This window comes from Pocillopora verrucosa, chromosome 2 (assembly GCF_036669915.1).
Source record: "Pocillopora verrucosa isolate sample1 chromosome 2, ASM3666991v2, whole genome shotgun sequence".
In the NCBI taxonomy this organism is placed as follows: domain Eukaryota; kingdom Metazoa; phylum Cnidaria; class Anthozoa; order Scleractinia; family Pocilloporidae; genus Pocillopora; species Pocillopora verrucosa.
The window spans coordinates 19,064,563-19,084,071 of NC_089313.1; the positions used below are offsets into that span (position 1 = coordinate 19,064,563).

Sequence of the window (19,509 nt, forward strand, 5' to 3'; positions counted from 1 at the left end):
TACTAGATAATCTGGTATTATAATTATGTATCATCCTAACAGAATTAAAGTAAGGATCAAAAACAGGAGGTAAAAGATTATTATGAAACTTGTACATAAATACTGCAAGTTGAAAGGTTATGATGTCAAACAACTTTACAACATTTAGATCTTTAAATAAAGGACTTGAATGTTCGTTATAACTAGAGAAGGTGATTATTCTTAAGGCTTTCTTCTGTAATATAAACAAAGGTTGCAAAGTTGTTTGATAGGTATTACCCCAAGCAATTATGCAGTAGTTGAGAAAAGGCTCAACCAGAGCATAGTACAGGCTAAGTAGTGTTTTAGTACTTAAGAAATAACTTAGTTTAGAAAGAATGTCTATACTTCTCTTGATTTTTTTAGAAATATTAGTAATGTGCATCTTCCAACTAATATTGTAATCTATGTAAACTCCAAGGTATCTAATGGAAGTTTCCTGGGTCAACATCTGATTGTTTATAGATAACATGCCTGTTTGGGCAATTTTCTTTGAATTGGATGGAAAATAACAAAGTTTGACTTATCAATATTTAATGAAAGCTTATTTGCACATAGCCAAGTAAGAACTTTCTCAAGTTCAGAATTAATCAAACTTTCAAGCATCTTAATATCCCTATGCTGAAAGAATAAATTTGCATCATCTGCAAAAAGATGGAAATTCAGAAGCACTGAACAATTATGAAAATCATTTACATAGATTAGGAATAAAAGTGGTCCAAGCCTTGGGGCACACCACAGGAGACTGTCTGACTAAAGCAAAGTATTGCCCTCAGAGAGGGCAATACCTCAGTGAATCATAAGGATTTTAGAATTGGCTACAAACGGAAATGCTATACGGTACCTTAACCCTTTCACTCCCAAGATCTTATTAGTAATTCTCCTTACTATCTGCCATACAATTCTTATGATGTTAGTTCAGAGAATTTGGTATTGGATCAACTAATAATCCCATGATTGATATTCTTCTCTATTCTCATCACCTGCCTGCTTGATATTGTATTGATATTGTAAGGAGAAATTCTGTCTTGGTCACTTTTGGGAGTGAAAGGGTTAAGGCATCCAGGTTTATGATTTTTCCCTGAAGAGTATGAGCACCTACCTAGCTCCAAGAAGATCCTTTTGAGACACAAAAAGATTTTTCCCAGATGCTAAACCATTAGAATTCTTGTGATTAGTCTTGTTTTAGTTTTGTAACACTCAATAGAAAAGGGCCCTAAAATCTTGGTGTAAGTTACCCTCTGTTAGATGACAAACACAACAAATTTGACATTGCCTAGTTCTTTACATCAGAGTGTTGGTGTATGTGAGAAGAGAAACACAGGAATATAGGGCCATTCATGTCTTGTTTCAAACCAGCTGCAAGGACATATTCCTAAAATAATTAACTTTGTTCTTTTTATTAGTATACAATACAACTTGACTCCAAGTAAATGTAGGAAATAAACTGAACAAAAGCAATTCTACCACTTTGAACCACTACAAAAACCAATGAAATGTAGAGCCTTTGATCAAGATAGTGTTCAAATTCCTAATGTCAGTTTACTCCAACTACCACTAAATTATTTCTTTTCCATTATTAATTTCTGTCACACCTACATTATTGTTACACAACCCACATTGCTCGTTCAGTTCTATGCAAATACTTCAGCCTTAACATTCTAAACATAACAGCATACTCAGCAGTTGAACATTTTTTTTCCTTTTTCTAAGATGTTTCAAACCAGTTTGTTTCTTACTTTCCCTTGTTTCAGAATAGCATATCAAATACAAGACAAACTGGTTTGAAAAAAAATTAAACAAAGAAAAAAATTCACTGAAAACAATGAAGTGTACTACATACAATATACATGCTACATACAGATTTTTCTAGTCTCTGCAAACTTCTGGTTAAAACTTGTTCCATAGTTTTGCCAAATACAAGGCCATTGAAAGTGATTTAAAGGTTGGTGCTGGAAATTTTAGCAGAGTTTGGAACCATTAAACCTACATGTGATCCATGTGAATTAACACTAACTCTCAGTTTGATATCACAATAACTTAGTAGAGACAAGAACTTTCAGTTTCAACTATTGAATGTGGGAATCAACCTTGCAATAACACGGCGACACACAGGGCAGTTGTTGACCCGTTGAGCACAGTCTATACAGCAACAAATATGGCCACAGTCTAAAATAACAACATTGCGCTGTCTGTCCATGCAAATAACACAGGCTTCTTGCTGATCTAATACTTCACCCTCACCCAAAACATTCACCTCCTCTCGCATTCTCCGCATCAAGTCCAGTTCCACTTCCCTGTCACGCCGTCTCTTGAAATAAAGAAACAGGGACACCAAGAACAATATGCCACTTCCAAAAGCAAAGATGGCACTCAAGATTTTCCAAACCTTCTTTCCTGACTGCAGCTGTCTCACAATAGCATCTAATGTGAGTTGAGATAGATAATAAGTCAGACCAGATTTTGGGGGTCCTATCTTGATGCCATCATCAGTAAGTGTGATTTCTCCAATTCCAGTGAGAGTTGTACCAACTGGTAACATCTGTTCAATTGTCTGGAAGCCTTTGGTCTTGTCACCACTGGCCCACTGTACTAAGGACTCTGCCACCGAGCTACTGACTGGTTCAAACTTGTCATGAATAACTTTGAGGGTAAGTTGTTCAGCTGACAGCGGTTCCATGACATTAACACAGTCACCATTTCTAAACAAACAGAATGGAACTGAAGATGATGCTGAGCTGATAGTTCTCTCCATGTCATGCCTACAAGTGGATACAAAAAGGATCAGTGTGTGCAGTTAAACCAGCATAAGATAAACCCCAAATTGAGCATGCACCCGTATTACATTACAACTTCAACATGGACAAAGGATGAGTTTGCTGTGCATGCGCTGTTGAAGAAGTAGGCAATGATTCTGTCCTTTGACAGCTGGAATGCAGAGTGGAATCACTGCATTTGTGATCCACAAGAGATCAGGGATCAAACATTGCCTGATCGGAAAAGAAAGCAAAGAAACCTTTCCCTTCAGTGAACAATGTCTTCACTTAAAGAAGACCAGCTTTTACTTTTAAATATCACCCAAACTTGTGTAAACAAAAAGCTCAAATTATGGTTTGCTTCAATTTCAAACTTGAATTTGCATAATCATTCAAAGACAAAATCTTTAAGAATTTTAAAGTTAAAAACCATTTCCTAAACTACATCTGCTTTATCTTTATCCACTTAGCAAACAAAGCTTTCCAAATTATGTTCAAAACACCAACTACAAAATAAATAATCAATTTAACAAAGTTCATTTTGAATTTCTCGATCTATCCTAGTTTCTCTGACAGCATCCAAACAAGTTTTACTACACAGCTTCCATCTAAGACTCCCAGTGGAACATGATGTAAAATATGTCATGTGTTACTGAGTAACAGTGCTCATACATATGCACGAACCCCACTTGAGTGGGGTTCACAGAATTACCCACTTTGTCCGTGTTGAAGTCGTCATGAGGAGAACTCAAACTCAGGTCACGATTCTGTCTTCTAGAATTGTACTGTCTTCTGACTACAAGTTCTCTTCACAGAAAGTATGTTAATAGTCAGCAGGCATGTCTTTTAAGCACACATGGACAAAGAAACTTAGCCCTTTTGTAACCCTAACTTAGGTTGTGATTCTGTCATTATCTGCTTACTAAAAGTTCTCTTAGCAGTATGCATGTTAGTCAGCAGCACACATGGACAAGAAAATTGGGCCCTTCTGTAACCCTAAACATTTATTACAATATCTGGATCAGTGTGTACAGTGAAACCAGTATAAAATGAACCTCAAATTTAGCATGCACCCTGTATTAAGAAAACTCAAACTTAGGTCATGATTCTGTCTTTTACCACTGACTACAAGTTCTCTTTACAGCAAGCATGTCAAAACATGCTTACTGCAGAGAGAACATGTAGTCAACAGGCACACATGGACACAACAACTTGGCCCTTTTGTAACCTTAACCTTTATTACAATATCTGAACACTTTGAAAATAGATTTTTATATGTTTGGAAAACAGTTTAAAATTGTGTTCAGTTTATGTTTTAAAAAACTAATTCAACTATTAAAAGAACCGAATACATCAACAAGGCTTTTTGACATTGTGCTGCACCAAAATATCAAGTGAGTCATCATTGCACAATTTTACAAGAACATGTATTATCATCATCATCATCATTATCATTATTGTTACCTACCACAGCCTTGTTGTTCGACTCCATTCACTCTTATGCTCACGTGTTCTGACACGCTGCATGACTCCAGTAACATCTGCAACATGAGAACTTCTGATCACCTCATTAGATTTCTGAGGCTTTGTCTCTCCTCTGATAACACCATAAGGTATTGAGTGGGTGTCAGAGGCCAAAAGGGCATTCCTCAGTTGTGATCCAATTTCAAATTCTACTGCATTCTGAATAAAACCAAAGCATTCATAAGCATTGCAGGTTATACCAATGTAATTGAACAAGCTTCCCCCACAGTTTTGTGGTACCCATTCATACTCCTGAATGGAGAGACTTTGTCAGAGTTAAGTGTTTGGCTCAAGAACACAAAAAAATGACCTAGCCAAGATTGAAAAACAGAACTTAAGATATGGGGTCCCTGGTGTTCATCATTAACCCTTTACACCCTGACATCAGTGTGCATATTCGTCTCACTGGAATACGTACAGTGCTGACTAGGAAAATTTGTTTCACAATCTAGAGTTTCTTTGGTTGGTGATCATTTCCTTTATTCTTGTGGCCTTCATGTTTCATTCAGGGGTGTGATATTGTTATGCCTTATCCATAATTTTATGCTAGAAGATGTACACCTTCAGTCAGTTCCAAATGGCCCCTAGATATTAGTTTGGTGATTAGGCTGACCCTTGAGACGTCTGTTCATATTTAAAATTTAGACGAGATATGAGCTAAGATTCAGCTGAGTTAATGTTACCAAGAGAAATTTCAACAGGGTCATCATGATTTAACTGGGTGCAGTCTTCCAAATTTCTTCCTGGTAACCTAACTTAATTATTATGGGTAAATTTTTAGACTAGCGATCAGGATCACGGTGGTAAAACAGAGGCCTTGGGCCACACTGGAATTGTAAAGAAAGGAAGCGTGGTGGGGCGAGATCTTGGTAAGGGTCAGTAGCCTAATTGATCGGCAAGGAAAAGTCCTACACAGTCAGAATAACTTCAAAGTGTCCCATCATTTCCTTCACCTGTGTCGACATACTTATGTAACAAAAAAAGACACATAAGATTCCTAAATGGGGTGTCAAAGTTCCCTGAAGCTTAGAAGTACATAATGCAATCGAATCATTTTTTCGTTCTTTTTGTTGTTGGAAAGATCGTACGATCTCAAAACCTTTTTCTATATCACAAAAATTTTAATCCTTGGATAAAAGGACATTCATGTTATTAATTTACAAAGAATCATATAGAAAAATCTCAAGCGAAACCGGTCTGAATTATAGACAGAAACGCAAGATAGAACACGCACGAACCTGCAAGCTTCGTATGGCACCTTCCCTGTTTTTGTACACACCATAGAATAAAGCTGATACAGCAGCGCTTCCTAAACCAGCAAACAAGTAAAAATGATCCGACATTGCGGGTTCAGATGTCTCTTTCAGGGATAGCTTTTAGAAGTTCACCACTACGAGAACCGCCATATTTTCTCAATGTTAGGTACCAGTTCTACGCAAGTTTTTAAGTTCCGGCCGAGGAAAACTTGTAATAATTATGTAAACTACACCCTTCCCACCAACCCAAGCTCCCGTAGCACAGTCGGTTAGAGCGTCGTACTTATAAGCAGTAGAGGCGTTTGGCGCCGAGGGTGCTGAAGTAATGCGAAGGTCGGGGGTTCGAGCCCCCCCGGGAGCAAGGGGCATTTTTTACCTACCCTTTTTTTATCTTCTTCTGTTCAAGTAAAAATGTTCCTAATTGAGACATCCCTGAATTATTTTCCCACTCAATTCGACGAGTAACTTCAAAGTTAGACATGTCGTTTGAGCTGACGCAGTTCAAAACAATTAATTTGAACAATTCGTGTTCTTGGAAATATCTGATAAGCGATAAGCTCTTATTAATCTTAATGTGAAAATCATACTTCGCATTAATCCAATTTTTTTTAACTGCCGCAATGCATCTTTTGTAATCCGAAGAAATCTCTCTCCTTGTCTTCCTATATGCTTTGATATCACTAATTCTAAGTTCGTGTTTTTCTGTTATGCCCAGGTTCAAGAGTCGACATACGAGTTTTATGACTCAAAACATTTTATACCATGGTGGCTCTTTCAAACAGTTTCAATGAATGAGAGCAGTTTTCTTGTTGGACAGAAGATGTTAAAAACTATGTTAAACCAGAAAACATATTATAGCTTGCATAATATTCATTTTATTACCAGAATAATCTGAAAATAAAGAAGATCAACATTTTTCTGAGCTATGATATTACAAATACATTAAGAAAAATTTTATGACTCGCTATCGAGGTATGACTTTGCTCGGTGACGGCTCGGGTCAGAAACGGTTTGTGTTGTAGTTTCATTCAAGAATTGGAGCTCTTCGGGTCTTCAAGGTGTTGAAAAGCTGGTAAAACGGTTTTTCATTACTGGATCTTGCTTTCTTTTCAAGTGGAATATCGGCCAATTCTTTCAATTCCTTTACCTCAGCTTTTAGGGGTTCCTAAAATCATAAAAGGCAAGTGAAATAATTATTTCTTGTCGGTCTTTCAAGCTAAGCTAAATGTTCGAATACATTATCGTTAGTTTTTTGTTAGAATGTTCAGTACTGTTAAGCATTCTGGTTGCTTGCCGAGGCGTAGTTCAATTTGTTGAAATATTTCCAAAATGTTACAATTCAAATAAACATGAAATCCTTTCTTTGCATGTTCAGAATCTCAGTCGACGCAACCTTACCCACCCCACCCATTGACTCTCTCTCGTTATTACAACTGATTGGACAGTTTGCTGACGCTAATAGTAAAAAACCTTGAAACAATCATACCTTGTTGAATGCTGAATCAGAGACGATCGAGCGGCCAGCATAAAAATTATGTGCAAGTTGACCAGATGTGAACTGAACCTGAAGCACAACAAGAACACAACACACCAACCAACAACAGGACAATTTTAGACCACAAAACATTTTTAGATCTTCACGCAACGAAAACTTAAGTCTGTTTGAACGCTTCCACGATGCGATCCTCTTTAAATTTACACGCATGTATTAATTACACAAACGTTAAACTGTCACAAACACGTCAAAAATATTAACACAGTAAGATACGGACGGAAGTTTTCATTGAGAAAAAGAAACATGGCGAGTTTAATTTCCCCACGTTGCCTTTAAATTGAAATAATTTCTGTTCTTTTTTCTTTCCTCTTTCCTTTCAAATGCTGTAGCGTCTCAGTAAGACGTCGAGAAAGGAAATATCTCAAAAGTGAGTGAAACTAAATAAATCAAATGAATTTAGTATGTAATAATCAAAAGTGACAAAAGCTATGGAAATTCTACATCGGGAAACTTTTTTTTTTTAAACTAGGCATTTAAACCTGTGTAAATTCGATTGTAAGTCTTGAAAATAACAGGTTGAAAAAAAAAATGTATATTCATATCTGGCATCCAGGCTTCATATTTGTTTGCCACGGACTCAAATTCATTAAATTAATTTTTGAGAGTTGACTTTAATATTCCTTTATTTTTCTAATTGTGGAATTCTGGAACAATTAAGATCTAGTCTAGACTTCCGGAAATATGACATGAAAAGTTTAAGGAAAGAAAAACAATTCTCCAGAAAGTTGATGAGTTGACATTAACAATCTGCTGACTAAACAGTTTGAAGACAATTTATGTGGGTGTTAACGTGCTAGCATCAGGCCAAATATTACTTGATCCTGGTCATCCTAAAGTGACATTTTGTTGCATTAAGGGGGGAGGGGCAAGGCTGTTTTATTATCATAAATTATAAGGCTTTTTGGAAAAGACAGTAGTCTATCAATCCTTGGACACCACCAACCCCTACTCCCCCTCCCTCCCCCCCCCCCACCCGATACGCAACCATCATGCAGTTATAAAATTTTAAAACAATTGTAGAGTTTCAAAGATTGATAGTAGATTTAATGGCAGTCCGGACGACAGGCTGATCAAATATTTTCTGCTTATCAGTGTTTAACTGAACTGACCCCGCTGTAAACACAACTCATCGTGATTTCACTTCAATTTAAAATTTTTATTTCTCATTTCAATCAGTTTTCACTGTAGTAACTATAATTAACTATAAGGTTACATGTGGATTACAATCTTCCTAACTTGAGGAATCTAGTTATCATTATCAGCGTCTCTTGCGAAGTTTCGTCCACTGGAAACACTGTTGAAATAACTGTGCAGAGTTTTTCCCAAGCGGTGGACTGGTCTTGCCTCATATTCTCCCGGGGTCCTCTCATATTCGTTCATGTAATCTGCGCCTCTCTTTTCGTCATTTCCTACAGTTTTCTGAAAGATGAAATGAAGGTGTTTGTTAGTAAAAAAAAATCCTTACGTGGAATGTACGATCTTTCAGGAAAATGTAGTGAAATAAGCAGACTGTTTAATTCTCCACCCAAAAAAAGAGAAAAAAACAATTGGGAAATGAAATATTAGGGTCAGGTTTTGGAGGGATGAAAAAAAGACGGGAAAAAAAGTATCAAGACTGAACCAAAAGTTCTCGAAAGCAGAATTCATTTTTTAAGCCTTGGAATTTGGGTGAAAGTAAAGCGATTCGTTGCATATAATATATTGTTTCGAGTTGCCAGTCTTACAAGCTTCCGATTTGCAAAAAGTTTACCACTTCATGGGCACGGAAGGAATTAATTTAACAAGAGGAAATCTAATTAGCGCCAAAGTATGTTAGTACTTAGAGGTGTTTAAACTTACCTTTTGGACAAAAGATCCAGAATTAAAACTTCGTCCAGGCGGCCGGTAAACGCTTAACTGACAGAGCGTAAGTTGAAAGCAAAGGCAGAAAACAGCCATTAAACAGACTAGAGACCTCTTCATGGTTCTTTCTTCTTCGAAAAGTTCAGTAGAAGACCTGCTTTACAGTGGTTTAAATCTGAAAACTATTTAAAGTACTCTTTATATACGCTGGGCAATTCTATACGATGGCATGTCACCAACATGGTTCAAAGTTTGATAGTTGTATTGAATACAATAAAATTACTGACGCAGGACGAAGGAACAAAGCTAAGTCCCATGTGAGCAGGATTCAAACCGCAGTTCTTCCGATTTCGCTATCGGCTACCCTACTAACTAGGCCGGCAAAAAGTGTCCGTGAGTCGTAATAATTGAATAGATTTGTGAATTCAATTTACATGTCAACAGATTGAATTTTTATTGAAGTTGAGTTTGATAGTTTCAACGTGTCGACCACGTGGAAATTTCCTCCTACGTTTTCCGTTTCTTGGGGATTATTATTCATACCGCTATTCACTTTAATTTTAGACACTTTAGATTAGAATTTTACAAAGCGCCACATGGGTCCGGAACGCGGAAACAACTGATTTTGAGGGTAAGACCACAGTAACGTTGGGGTACAATTAAAATATTCAAACCGGAGATTCTCTTATAAAAGATATTAAGGAGAAAGGTATTGAGACAATTAAATTTTGTACTAACCTTTCAATAAAAGATCGCTGGATGTCTCGATTACTTAAGACGCAGATGATATGGAGTTGTGGTGACCTTATGAGAGTTGAGAAAGTATAGCAGCTTGGTGAGCTAAGCTCAAGATCGAGGTTAAGAATAAGGTTTGTATTTCGGATACCTAAGTACAACACACTAAATTTGGTCGAGTCACGTAATATATAAACTTGACTGAGATAAAATAACAGAGTTAGCAGAGACAAAAGATATTTTAGGCTTCTCTCGAAAGCCAGGGAAAATACGACGGGTGTTTAAAGCTATTAAGAAGAAATTTCAACTACTAGGCCTGGTTGACACTGGAAGATGAGTTTTGGGTTTTAGCCTTTTTCCGAGTCACGGTGCATGCTCGTAACGACCATTGCACATGTTGCGCATGTTTGCGGACATTCACATGTTCGAGTAGTCGTCGTCGTTGTTGTCGGAAGCTGCTTGAAATCTCCTCAGTCTCGGGCCTGTCCTACTCCTGCAGGGGGAACTGCTTGCATACAATGTAGGAAACGCTATTTGCGCAGATCGTAGCTATTATGAGGCCCATAGGGTATAGTGTTAAAATCGATTGGTAAAATTTCCTTTAATTCACGAACGACCATGTAGTTGCCACAACATTTACTGATTTGATTAATAATTGATTCCTTATTTACAGGGTCAGCGGGTGAGATGGCTTGAATTTTCCCTCTGTTGACAAACCAGCTTCAATAGGTCTGCTCTTGGACCCCTCGCCGACTGGCTTAATTGCGAAAAACGAAAGGAACCTGAAGCTGACAGCATGTAAGCGTGTCAGACACTGTGATCATTCGATAGACTGCAAAGCTTTGGACACAAAGTTAAGGCAGTGGATGAAATTTGATAGCTCGGGTCACTGAACGTAAGGAATCCTTTTGAAATTGCCAATCACCTTCGCCTTCTCTTCTTCACCAATTGAAAACAAACATAGACGCACACCCAAGCTACGTGCCATGGTTAAAACACAACGGCCCTGACTTGAATTACTGAAGTCGTTACATCCTTGCCAGGCGTAATTTCATTGTGTTGGAGTCTCCTCAAAAAAACAATCATTCAAGTTCTGATTTATTATGTTTATCCTTGACTAACAATAATACTACTCCGAGAAAAAAAGCCCCTACAGCTTGATAGTGTATCATTCAAAGACACTGGGTTTAGTCGGGAATAATCAAAAAACCTTTCTTTTCTCTCTGATAAATGTTGTTGCCAGTACACAGCAAGTTCAGCCCCGGCGGCATTTAATCAATATTATTCGAACTATTTCCAAGCCCCAAAAAATGTTATTGATTGTGTAGTTCACTGAATGGTCATTTTGTATTACTTGTTGCATTTAAAAAGGTGCGACAAGACAGACTGTATTGTTTACACTGTAAATGAAACCTACTAAAAGTGGAAATGCTACGCCATAGCCTTGGACCTGTTTTTAAAAGTTTAAATTTCAACCGAGTTCTTTGTAGTGTATTACTTGTTGCATTAATTAGCTCATTTTTATTTTAATCCAACTGATTTTGACGTGTATCAGTCCCTCTTCGTTACGTGAAATTAAAGGTTCACAAAACGACTAGAGAGCTCGTTTGTTGTTTGTTTGTCGTAAGTAACTAAGAAATTAATTTCTGTTTTTGGTATGTGGTGTATAACATACGTGAAGGCCACACTAAAATTAGCCCATTTTCATTTAAATTATTTGTCAAAAACAAATGCTATGAGCAGGAAAATCTGAGTAATTTCCGATGCAGTCTTTTTTTAATTAAAACTTCAAGCCAAATTATCTCGGCCTAAAGGAAGTGTTTACGATTAAATGCAGGCTATTTTGCTCAGCACAATTTTCCTGAGCGATGAAGCCACCAAAATATTTTATTCATCTATCCATAATGTGTGAGGGATAGTCATGATTTTTTTTATATTTATTTTTATTTTGAGCATTAATTGAAGGCTGTAGCTAGATCATTTTTAATAGGATTCAAACAGTATTTTATTTACTCAATTTAAAAGAGGTGATATCAAGCCTCTTACTATCATTGGAGGAGCAGTTTTGGCAAATGGCAGATACTTACGTGGGTTTGATAGCAGGTCTCTTTTTAACGCTGCGAGTGAAAAAAATAACCGTAAAGAATTGAAAAAAAAATCAGTACCTGTTCGCTAAAATGACATGAACAAACGAACTTGTGACAAAATGAAAACAGATCATTTTTCTGATCAATTAGAGATTCGACTGACTTTAATTTTTTCTTGAATAATTCGACAACCCGTCCACTTTTAATTTTTCAAAAAGGGTGCGACAGGACAGACGGTATTGTTTACACCGTGAATGAAACCTACTAAAAGTGGAAATGCTACGCCATAGCCTTGGACCTGTTTTTAAAACCGAGCTCTTCGTCCGTTTGTAGGCACTCTAAGTTATTGTACCATTCATTTCATGGTAGCTTTTGGCTCATAAGAACTGTAAACATTCCTCTCGACAGGTGTGAGAACAAAAGCACAGCAGTTGTTGGTAAATACAATAACGAACAGTGTTAATTACAAATTCGCACAAGCACACAAAATTTCAACGCGATGGATGTCTATTAAATTTGCGCAACTCAAACTTGTTCTGGACTACTCCTAATCAACTGGTCCTTCATCTACTAACTTAAAAGGGTAAGAGATTATGAACTTGTTCAAAACTTATTGCTTTGTCATAAAATCGAAGATCTTAAATAGAATTATGCATTCGTGAGGTAAAGACATCGATAAATTCGTGTCTCCACCATAACAACACCATAACTATGAGGATGGTTCGTTTGCCCAGTTAAATATGGCCATTTCCAACCATTGAGGCCTTGATTCTTGATGCGTCATCCAATTTCTAAATGTGCGTCAAATTTAAATTGTACCAAGCTGTAGTGTACTCACTGAAAACCACCAGGTTTGTCAGAAACTTACAGAATACCGCAGTGCGTGCTTAGCGCCATACTGTTTTTTCTTTTTTACAGTTAAATGCCAAGGTGAACATGAAGTTTCCTAGTTTTCTGTCTTTCTTACAGTCTTTGTATTTTTATGTGTCGGGTTTAATTCTTGTTATACAGAGATAGTTTTCTGACGTTCAAAATCAATTCTAAAATAAGATGAAATTAATAACGATCATGGTGATTTGGCATGTTTTATTACAGTTTGGCGTATACTACTTAAACGACAGCAACGGAGAGGTGCTTTCCTAGACAGTCCTGATTTTGGACCTCCAATACACATACGACTGTTGAGGTAAAATAGATTTATGCCATTTAAAACAGTACATTTCTTTGAAATTACAGCTTGAACACCAAAAAGCATTTCATTCTCGCTGGGTATTAGGCAAACATGAATTACAGTTTACAGATCTCTACTGCTACATTTCATTGTGCCATGACGTCGTGTATTTTATCTTTTGTTGAGAATTTTAATGATGTTCCCGTCCCACAGTGTGGCTATTATTTTCACGGTAAGCCTATTAAACTCAAGCCTACAAAAATCAAATTTTCTTTCACAAAGGTAACATACAGGGACTTAAAAAAGTAAAAATTTCAAAAGTTTACAAGAAGTTGAATAATTATGGTAGCTAAATATAGCGAATGTTTATCAGATGTTAGAGAGAATATAAAGTTTTGAAATTTGAAGCCATGGCAACAGGCACGTGATCTTATGGTAATCACTTAATCTGCCGGCGATAAACAACATCTTTGAAATTAGAAAATGACTTCACTGACAAATTGATTGTAAATCAATGGACTTAATGTTTTGTTTGAACTGTCTTAGCAACATAGATTCATTAGATTTCCCGACTGCTGGCTTCCATACATAGTCATATCTTTCATGAACAAATATTTGAAAATTAAAAACAGATCGATTGGAGGACTTGTTTGTTTGAAGAGAAAATTTCCACGCTTTCGATATTTTGGTCATAAAGGTGTAAAATAATCATGGTCACGGGGTTGGTTGATTACACAGAAAAGATGAAAAGAGTGGGTTGCGATTCCGCGGGCCTCTGCCAATGGGTGCCAAGCGAGGCTGGGTTTATATGATTATATAATATTTCATTCAAATATGATTGCATCATGAGTCGAACAAATTGTTGTTTTTCATGTGAAATTAAAAAGAATCCATAGTTTGTTAACATATGGTTACAGCCGGCCAGATTTTCTCTGTGAAAGGGCTATACTGTACAACATTTGTAAAAATCCACAGAAAAATGCTAAGAACGAGAAAAGGAATCACCAGCACTAACGGTTTATTCAATTCCTGCCAGGAAAAGACAAATTAAATGTCTAACGACCTCTTAATAGCCGCACGTTCTATTTACTTTGTGGATGCTAATGTGTGAGTGCAATCGTTCGAAAACATCCGGTGGATGGAACTTAATCATCATCTGCCATACAATGGTTGGACATTTTGTACCTCTGATGGCTTTTTGAAAAACACAGCCAACTGCAGAGGATATCCAGCTAACAACAAGACAAAAGACCCCCTGTGTTAACTGTTATATTGCTTGGAAATGAGAGTTATGTCATTAATTTAGATGATCATCAAAAAGTTCCTAGACCTCTATTGTCCAGATGACTTCTATTGGCGAAGCTCTATTATATCATCGTTGACGTTTTCCCCTCAACAAATTAAACCAACTTCATTAGAATCCATAATTGCGTGATAGGGCCCTGCCTTTTAAGTCCTGTAATTTTCCATAAACTCCGATCTGATGACAAAAAAAGGGGAAACAGCATATTAGACGCTAATTCTCGTGGTAGAGAGTCGCTTTTCTTTTTAGTATAACATTAGTTGCGTCGCTCTCTCTGATGTGCGTGGTGCCTCATTATATAAAGCAGAAATTGCTGCTCAATAACAGCTAACGAGTTATTATACCAAGGTGTTACAATGTGCACTTTAGTGGCTGATGGTGTTGTTATTACGGGGCACTAAATACATGCAAAACTGAGCTTTTACAATGAGAGCGACAACGAAGAAGTCCGAGGCTCAAAAGCACAAGAGGACTCACTGAATCACTTTGAGAACTTCTGTAAGACACAATCTTATAATTCCACGAGAATTTTTTTATTTTTGCCATGATGAATCGCAAAATATGGCTGGGTCTTACAATGCCGCAGATTTTAGTGTGGCGATTAACTTTGTTTTAAATTCGCTTTCCAGGACAGACAGAAAGAGGGTATTCTCTAACATCCAAACTACCAGGATAAAAAGCCAATGAAACTATGGAAATGGAAGAATTAAAAGCAGTACAACAGAAAAGAGATAACTGCGTGAAAGAAGTAAAGGAAGTATGGAAATCAGAAACAGATGAAGCTACGCGTGTCATCAAAGACTTCAGCGGCTATACCACCCTGCACGGTTTTCATTTTGTCCTGGACTCTGCCTCCCGGATACGAAGGATTATTTGGATCACATTGATTTCCCTGGGCATATGTGCTCTGTTCTTCCAGTTTCGAGACAACTGGCGCAAATTACGAAGTTACGAAAGCGTCATTGGCAAAGATATTGAACATGCTGAGAAGCTTTTGTACCCTGCAATTACTATTTGCAACCAGAATATGATGCGAAAAAGTAAAATTTTGGGAACAGACGCGCAAACATTTCTAGACCAACAAGATCATGTAAAGTTGCATATCTTGGGGAATAAACTCTTGGAAGAAAAGACGAGCCCTGACTTTGATCCTGGGGAGAGTGTGATGAAGCACGGTCACAACTTATCTGAGATGATGAAAGACTGCGAGTGGAAAAATCAACCATGCACTTCTGCTAACTTCTCCTCTTTTATATCTTTCATGGTGAGGTTTATAAATTTTGTGATTAGCTTATTGGTTTGTGAATTCCTTCCAACAGAGTGGTTTCTCTCGAGTGAATCAGTTGACGAAGTGTCACTAGCATTCCGCATTAGTATTTTAAAGGGTAATAAATTTTTTTAATTGAAGCTCATTCTTGTCTATGATATCGTGTGTTAACATTTGTTCTCTGTTTTTTATTCCGCAAAACAACAAAGGAATACAGGGTACAAAAAAAAGCTTTTACAGATACAAAAAGAACTATTCTACGTCAGTCAGTTTTTCCTAAGACTGAGAAAATAAAAGGATTTTCTACCTACAACTGGGTGAAATCGTTTGCTTTTGTTGCTATAAGAGAACCATTGAGTGCATTTTTGAGGAAGAGAGGGAAAGAGGGGGAAATAATCTAGACTATTTAACTATGTAAATAACACCATTTTTCTGCTTTCAGCGGGGGGTGTGCTATACGTTTAATTCTGATCAACGGGGTCACCAAAAGCTTTATGTGACAACATCAGGAAAAGTGCAAGCCTTGTCACTTTACTTGGATGCACAACCCGAAGAGTATTACGGGCCATACAGCTACGACGCAACAGGTTTTAAGATTCTGATTCATGATCAGAAGGACTTGTATCCAAACATTGAAGACCTCGCTTTGGATATTACTCCAGGGTTTACCACAAACATACGCGTGCGCAGAAGCAAGGTTGGTACAACCAAGTTTCCTGTATAGAGGACTAAGCCTTCTTTACCTTTCAGACATCTCACTGAGCTAAGCAATGTGTTACCCATGTTCTGTGTCTTACAGATCGCTGCGATCAGCAATGCCCAAATTACGCAATGTACTACAATGTATAATTATGTCACTGATCAAGTTTTAATTGTCATTTAAGATGGTGAGTCTTCCCGCGCCATTTAAATCCGCCTGCAGTGACAAGAACTTGGCAGCTTTCAAAATGTACTCACAGTACGCATGTCTATTGGAATGTTACACCAACATAACCTATGAAGAGTGCGGTTGTCGACTGCTATCTATGCCTTCATTTGGTAAGCAATATGCTGTTTAAGATGATGCTAATCCCCGAGAGATACAGATCAAGTAATCAATCAAATAAGGAGTTAAACTTATGTTCAAGTTAAAAATTTTAATATTCCAACAGGTGAGAACAAAACGAGATATTGCTCTGCAAAGGAAATCTTTACCTGCGTCTTCCCAAAATATGGTAGGTGAAAGCTTTTGACACATCAGGAAACGCGCATCTCACTCACTCTTCCACTAACTCAGAGGTAAACAATAAACATCTTTACAAAACATCACTAGCTCCCGAAGAGCGTTATCGCCACACTCTCCAAAGTAGTGTCACAGTTCAAAAAAACATATTTCAAATGCACCCAGGTGAATAAGAACTTCCGATATGGTTATCCCAACGGTATGTATACGAATGCTTTACTCTCTTACCTCTCTGTTTAGGTAAATTTAATCCAAATAGTTGTGCCTGCCCTGTGCCATGTACGGAGATACGCTATCATGTCCAGGCCTCCATGGCGTACGCTCCGTCAAATCACTTATGGGAGACAATATTCCCAATGTACAACATGTCAACTAATAACACAGAGAAAGTTGTCGAGTTCCAGAACTACATCAGGTAACAAACGCGACATTACATTCTTACTTCCGGGAGTCCTAAAATCAAGAATCTTGAATATCACAAAACATAATTGGATACTTGTACTCCAACAAGACCTGCCCGTCGGTGAAGGTTTTTTGTGTGAGTGTCAGTCCAGACTTACTTCAAAGCGTTTGGGGCATAGTTCGATCTTTATCACTGAAGAGATGTTTTCAAGGACTTCATTAAAACTTCATACAAATAAAAATGTTATCATTAGAATAAGATGGTAAAGTTTGATAGTCGCACGATATAGAAGTCTCGTGCTGAACGCTGTACGGAGTTCTTATGAAAAGTTCTCAATTAAGCTTAAGTACTATGCGACGTACTTATTTGACCAAACCTAAAGATGTTTTTGTATCGTTACATCCGTAGGCAAAGAATGGCTCAAGTAAATATTTACTACGAAAGTCTGGACACTGAAGTCACGAAGGAGAAACCCGCGTATGATTTTAATGATTTTGGATGTGAGTAATGTTTCTAGTTACGTTCTGAACTCAAACATATCTTGGTAAAGGAATACATTGGCTGACGGTGTCTTCCTTACAGAACTTGCAGCAAGCGCACATTCATTGAGGCGCAGACTGGCGCCATGAGTTGCCGGAGAATGATATCTGTATCACTGTCGCGCATACGAATACAAAACGTACAAACATCACGTAACAGCCAAATCTAAGGGTCGGGTTCACAAGTTGGCATATTTTCGTGGACATGGGCCTCCGCAGCGATGGAGGAGCTCCATTACAATATATAAATATTATATGAATAATTTTTGTTGTCTGTTTTCCTCTCTAGCGGACGTAGGAGGTAACATGGGATTATTTCTCGGCTGTAGTCTGCTGACTTTGTGTGAATTCGTTGATCTGATTGTGATTATGTGTCTTCGTTGCTGGCGAAAGCGGAGAACTGTAGACCTCAAGACAGATCCATATCAGTGAAGAATTATTTTGCTTATTCAAAAACTGCTTAATGACTCGACAGGTAATAAATATTTACGCTTATGGATTGAAGAAAATACTGAATCAGAAAACGCGAACACAAATCAATTCAGCCTCATGATTAAATTGTTTGAGTACCTTTCTTGTCTGCGCACTGAAAACGCGATCCATATAAACTGATCGATGTTTTTTTATATATTTATTTGATAAACGTGATAAAAAAGCAAAATGTTGTTTGATAGTGACGTTATCTATGCGTCTGTCCTACAATAGATCATAGTCAAAGCCGATCAAAACGCGTATATAAACTAAATTAAAAACTATATTGTAACTCGAGAAAACACCCTATCATTTTGCAATTGAGTACTTTCTGCCATCGTTAATGAAAAAAGAGGTTAGATTTAGAAAGATCTAGAAAGTTGCACTTTGCTCATCAGCTTATGAATATCCGTAAAAGCTTAAATCTGATTTATTCAAATCGATGCTGATTAAAAGTGGAGTGCTAGGTTCAGAGGTCGTTAATGTCATAGCGAATGATAACCCTTCATATTAGATTTGTTTTTAGACTTTTTTTGTATTTATTAGAAAAAAAGGAAATAGAGAGTATCAGTACTGATACTGATACTGATACAGAACGTTTTAGTCAATAAGGGATTTCACAGTCGATTTCATGATTGGATTCTAGTTTAAATTTACCTTTTCTTTCTTAATCATGCATTATGTGGAAGGTTTGTCTGGGATAGCCTTAAACTCACCACAATATCATAATAGTTGAACAAACACACCCGTAAAAAAAATTCTGGGAAAAAGATGAACTGTTTTCATGTTTAGGACCAAGGAAACGACAGTGCATGTTTTCGCTGGCATAATGTTAAGCGAAATTCTGGGTGAGAATTAATTAAATTAATTAAAAGTTCGTCACTCAGTTTAATTCAGCGCAATATTAAATAAAAATGCTTATCACTTTGAAGTACCTCTTGTGTAACATGCACTAAAGCAACCGAAACAACCTACACCAACAACGCAAGAACAGATACAGAACAGGGCAAACTGCTACATCATCCTAAGACTACCGTGGAAAAAAGGAATTATCTGGTGTAACAGCAACCACAAAAGTCAGAAGACTTTAAAAGTAACTATCAGTCTTAGTTTACATACATTTCCAAAATGGCACTTTCCACTCCAATACTAATGAGTAAATGATACACCACTCTCTCTTACAAATGTGTGTGGTCCAATTATGCACTAAATACTTTAACTAGTGAACTTAAGTGATGCCGGATTTCTTTGTCAGTGCATAGTACACTTGCTTGCCCTGATAGCTTAAGCAAATCTTGAAGTATAACGACTCAAGGATGAGGTCAGCCATTGCAGGTGCAATCAACAGAACCAACCTTTT

The 19,509-nt window shown here is 37.2% G+C and overlaps 2 protein-coding genes and 1 non-coding gene across 4 annotated transcripts; 2 read left to right on the forward strand and 1 right to left on the reverse strand.

Annotated features, from left to right (window-relative positions):
- Nucleotides 1-1,402: 1,402 nt before the first annotated feature.
- Nucleotides 1,403-5,701, reverse strand: LOC131790550 (mitochondrial ubiquitin ligase activator of NFKB 1-like). Its single transcript, XM_059107765.2, has 3 exons — nucleotides 5,537-5,701; nucleotides 4,243-4,457; nucleotides 1,403-2,780 (listed from the first exon to the last, which is right to left on the reverse strand). The coding sequence occupies exons 1-3, from the start codon at nucleotides 5,639-5,641 to the stop codon at nucleotides 2,084-2,086; spliced, it is 1,017 nt and encodes a 338-aa protein (XP_058963748.1). The 5' UTR covers nucleotides 5,642-5,701; the 3' UTR covers nucleotides 1,403-2,083.
- A 103-nt stretch (nucleotides 5,702-5,804) lies between these two features.
- Trnai-uau (transfer RNA isoleucine (anticodon UAU)) lies at nucleotides 5,805-5,915 on the forward strand. Its single transcript has 2 exons — nucleotides 5,805-5,842; nucleotides 5,880-5,915. It is a non-coding gene; the product is annotated as a tRNA-Ile (tRNA).
- Nucleotides 5,916-11,987: 6,072 nt separating this feature from the next.
- On the forward strand, nucleotides 11,988-19,072 carry LOC131790547 (acid-sensing ion channel 3). Of its 2 annotated transcripts, XM_059107760.2 has the most exons (9): nucleotides 11,988-12,356; nucleotides 12,869-12,959; nucleotides 14,877-15,511; nucleotides 15,957-16,211; nucleotides 16,399-16,552; nucleotides 16,666-16,728; nucleotides 16,977-17,151; nucleotides 17,548-17,639; nucleotides 17,968-19,072. In XM_059107760.2, the coding sequence occupies exons 3-9, from the start codon at nucleotides 14,939-14,941 to the stop codon at nucleotides 18,108-18,110; spliced, it is 1,455 nt and encodes a 484-aa protein (XP_058963743.1). In that variant the 5' UTR covers nucleotides 11,988-12,356; nucleotides 12,869-12,959; nucleotides 14,877-14,938; the 3' UTR covers nucleotides 18,111-19,072. The 2 variants fall into 2 exon arrangements, with proteins under 2 accessions (XP_058963743.1, XP_058963744.1); XM_059107761.2 differs by lacking the exons at nucleotides 11,988-12,356; nucleotides 12,869-12,959 and adding an exon at nucleotides 14,619-14,745.
- The last annotated feature ends 437 nt before the right edge of the window (nucleotides 19,073-19,509 follow it).

Coding starts and splice junctions, on each gene's coding strand:
- LOC131790550 (XM_059107765.2), bottom strand. CDS start 5,641: ATGTCGGATCATTTTTACTTGTTTGCTGGTTTAGGAAGCGCTGCTGTA. Junction 4,458..5,536: donor GTGCCATACGAAGCTTGCAG/GTTCGTGCGTGT, acceptor GGTTTTATTCAG/AATGCAGTAGAATTTGAAAT. Junction 2,781..4,242: donor AGTCGAACAACAAGGCTGTG/GTAGGTAACAAT, acceptor ATCCACTTGTAG/GCATGACATGGAGAGAACTA.
- LOC131790547 (XM_059107760.2), top strand. CDS start 14,939: ATGGAAATGGAAGAATTAAAAGCAGTACAACAGAAAAGAGATAACTGC. Junction 16,212..16,398: donor TACGCGTGCGCAGAAGCAAG/GTTGGTACAACC, acceptor TTGTCATTTAAG/ATGGTGAGTCTTCCCGCGCC. Junction 16,729..16,976: donor CTGCGTCTTCCCAAAATATG/GTAGGTGAAAGC, acceptor CTCTCTGTTTAG/GTAAATTTAATCCAAATAGT.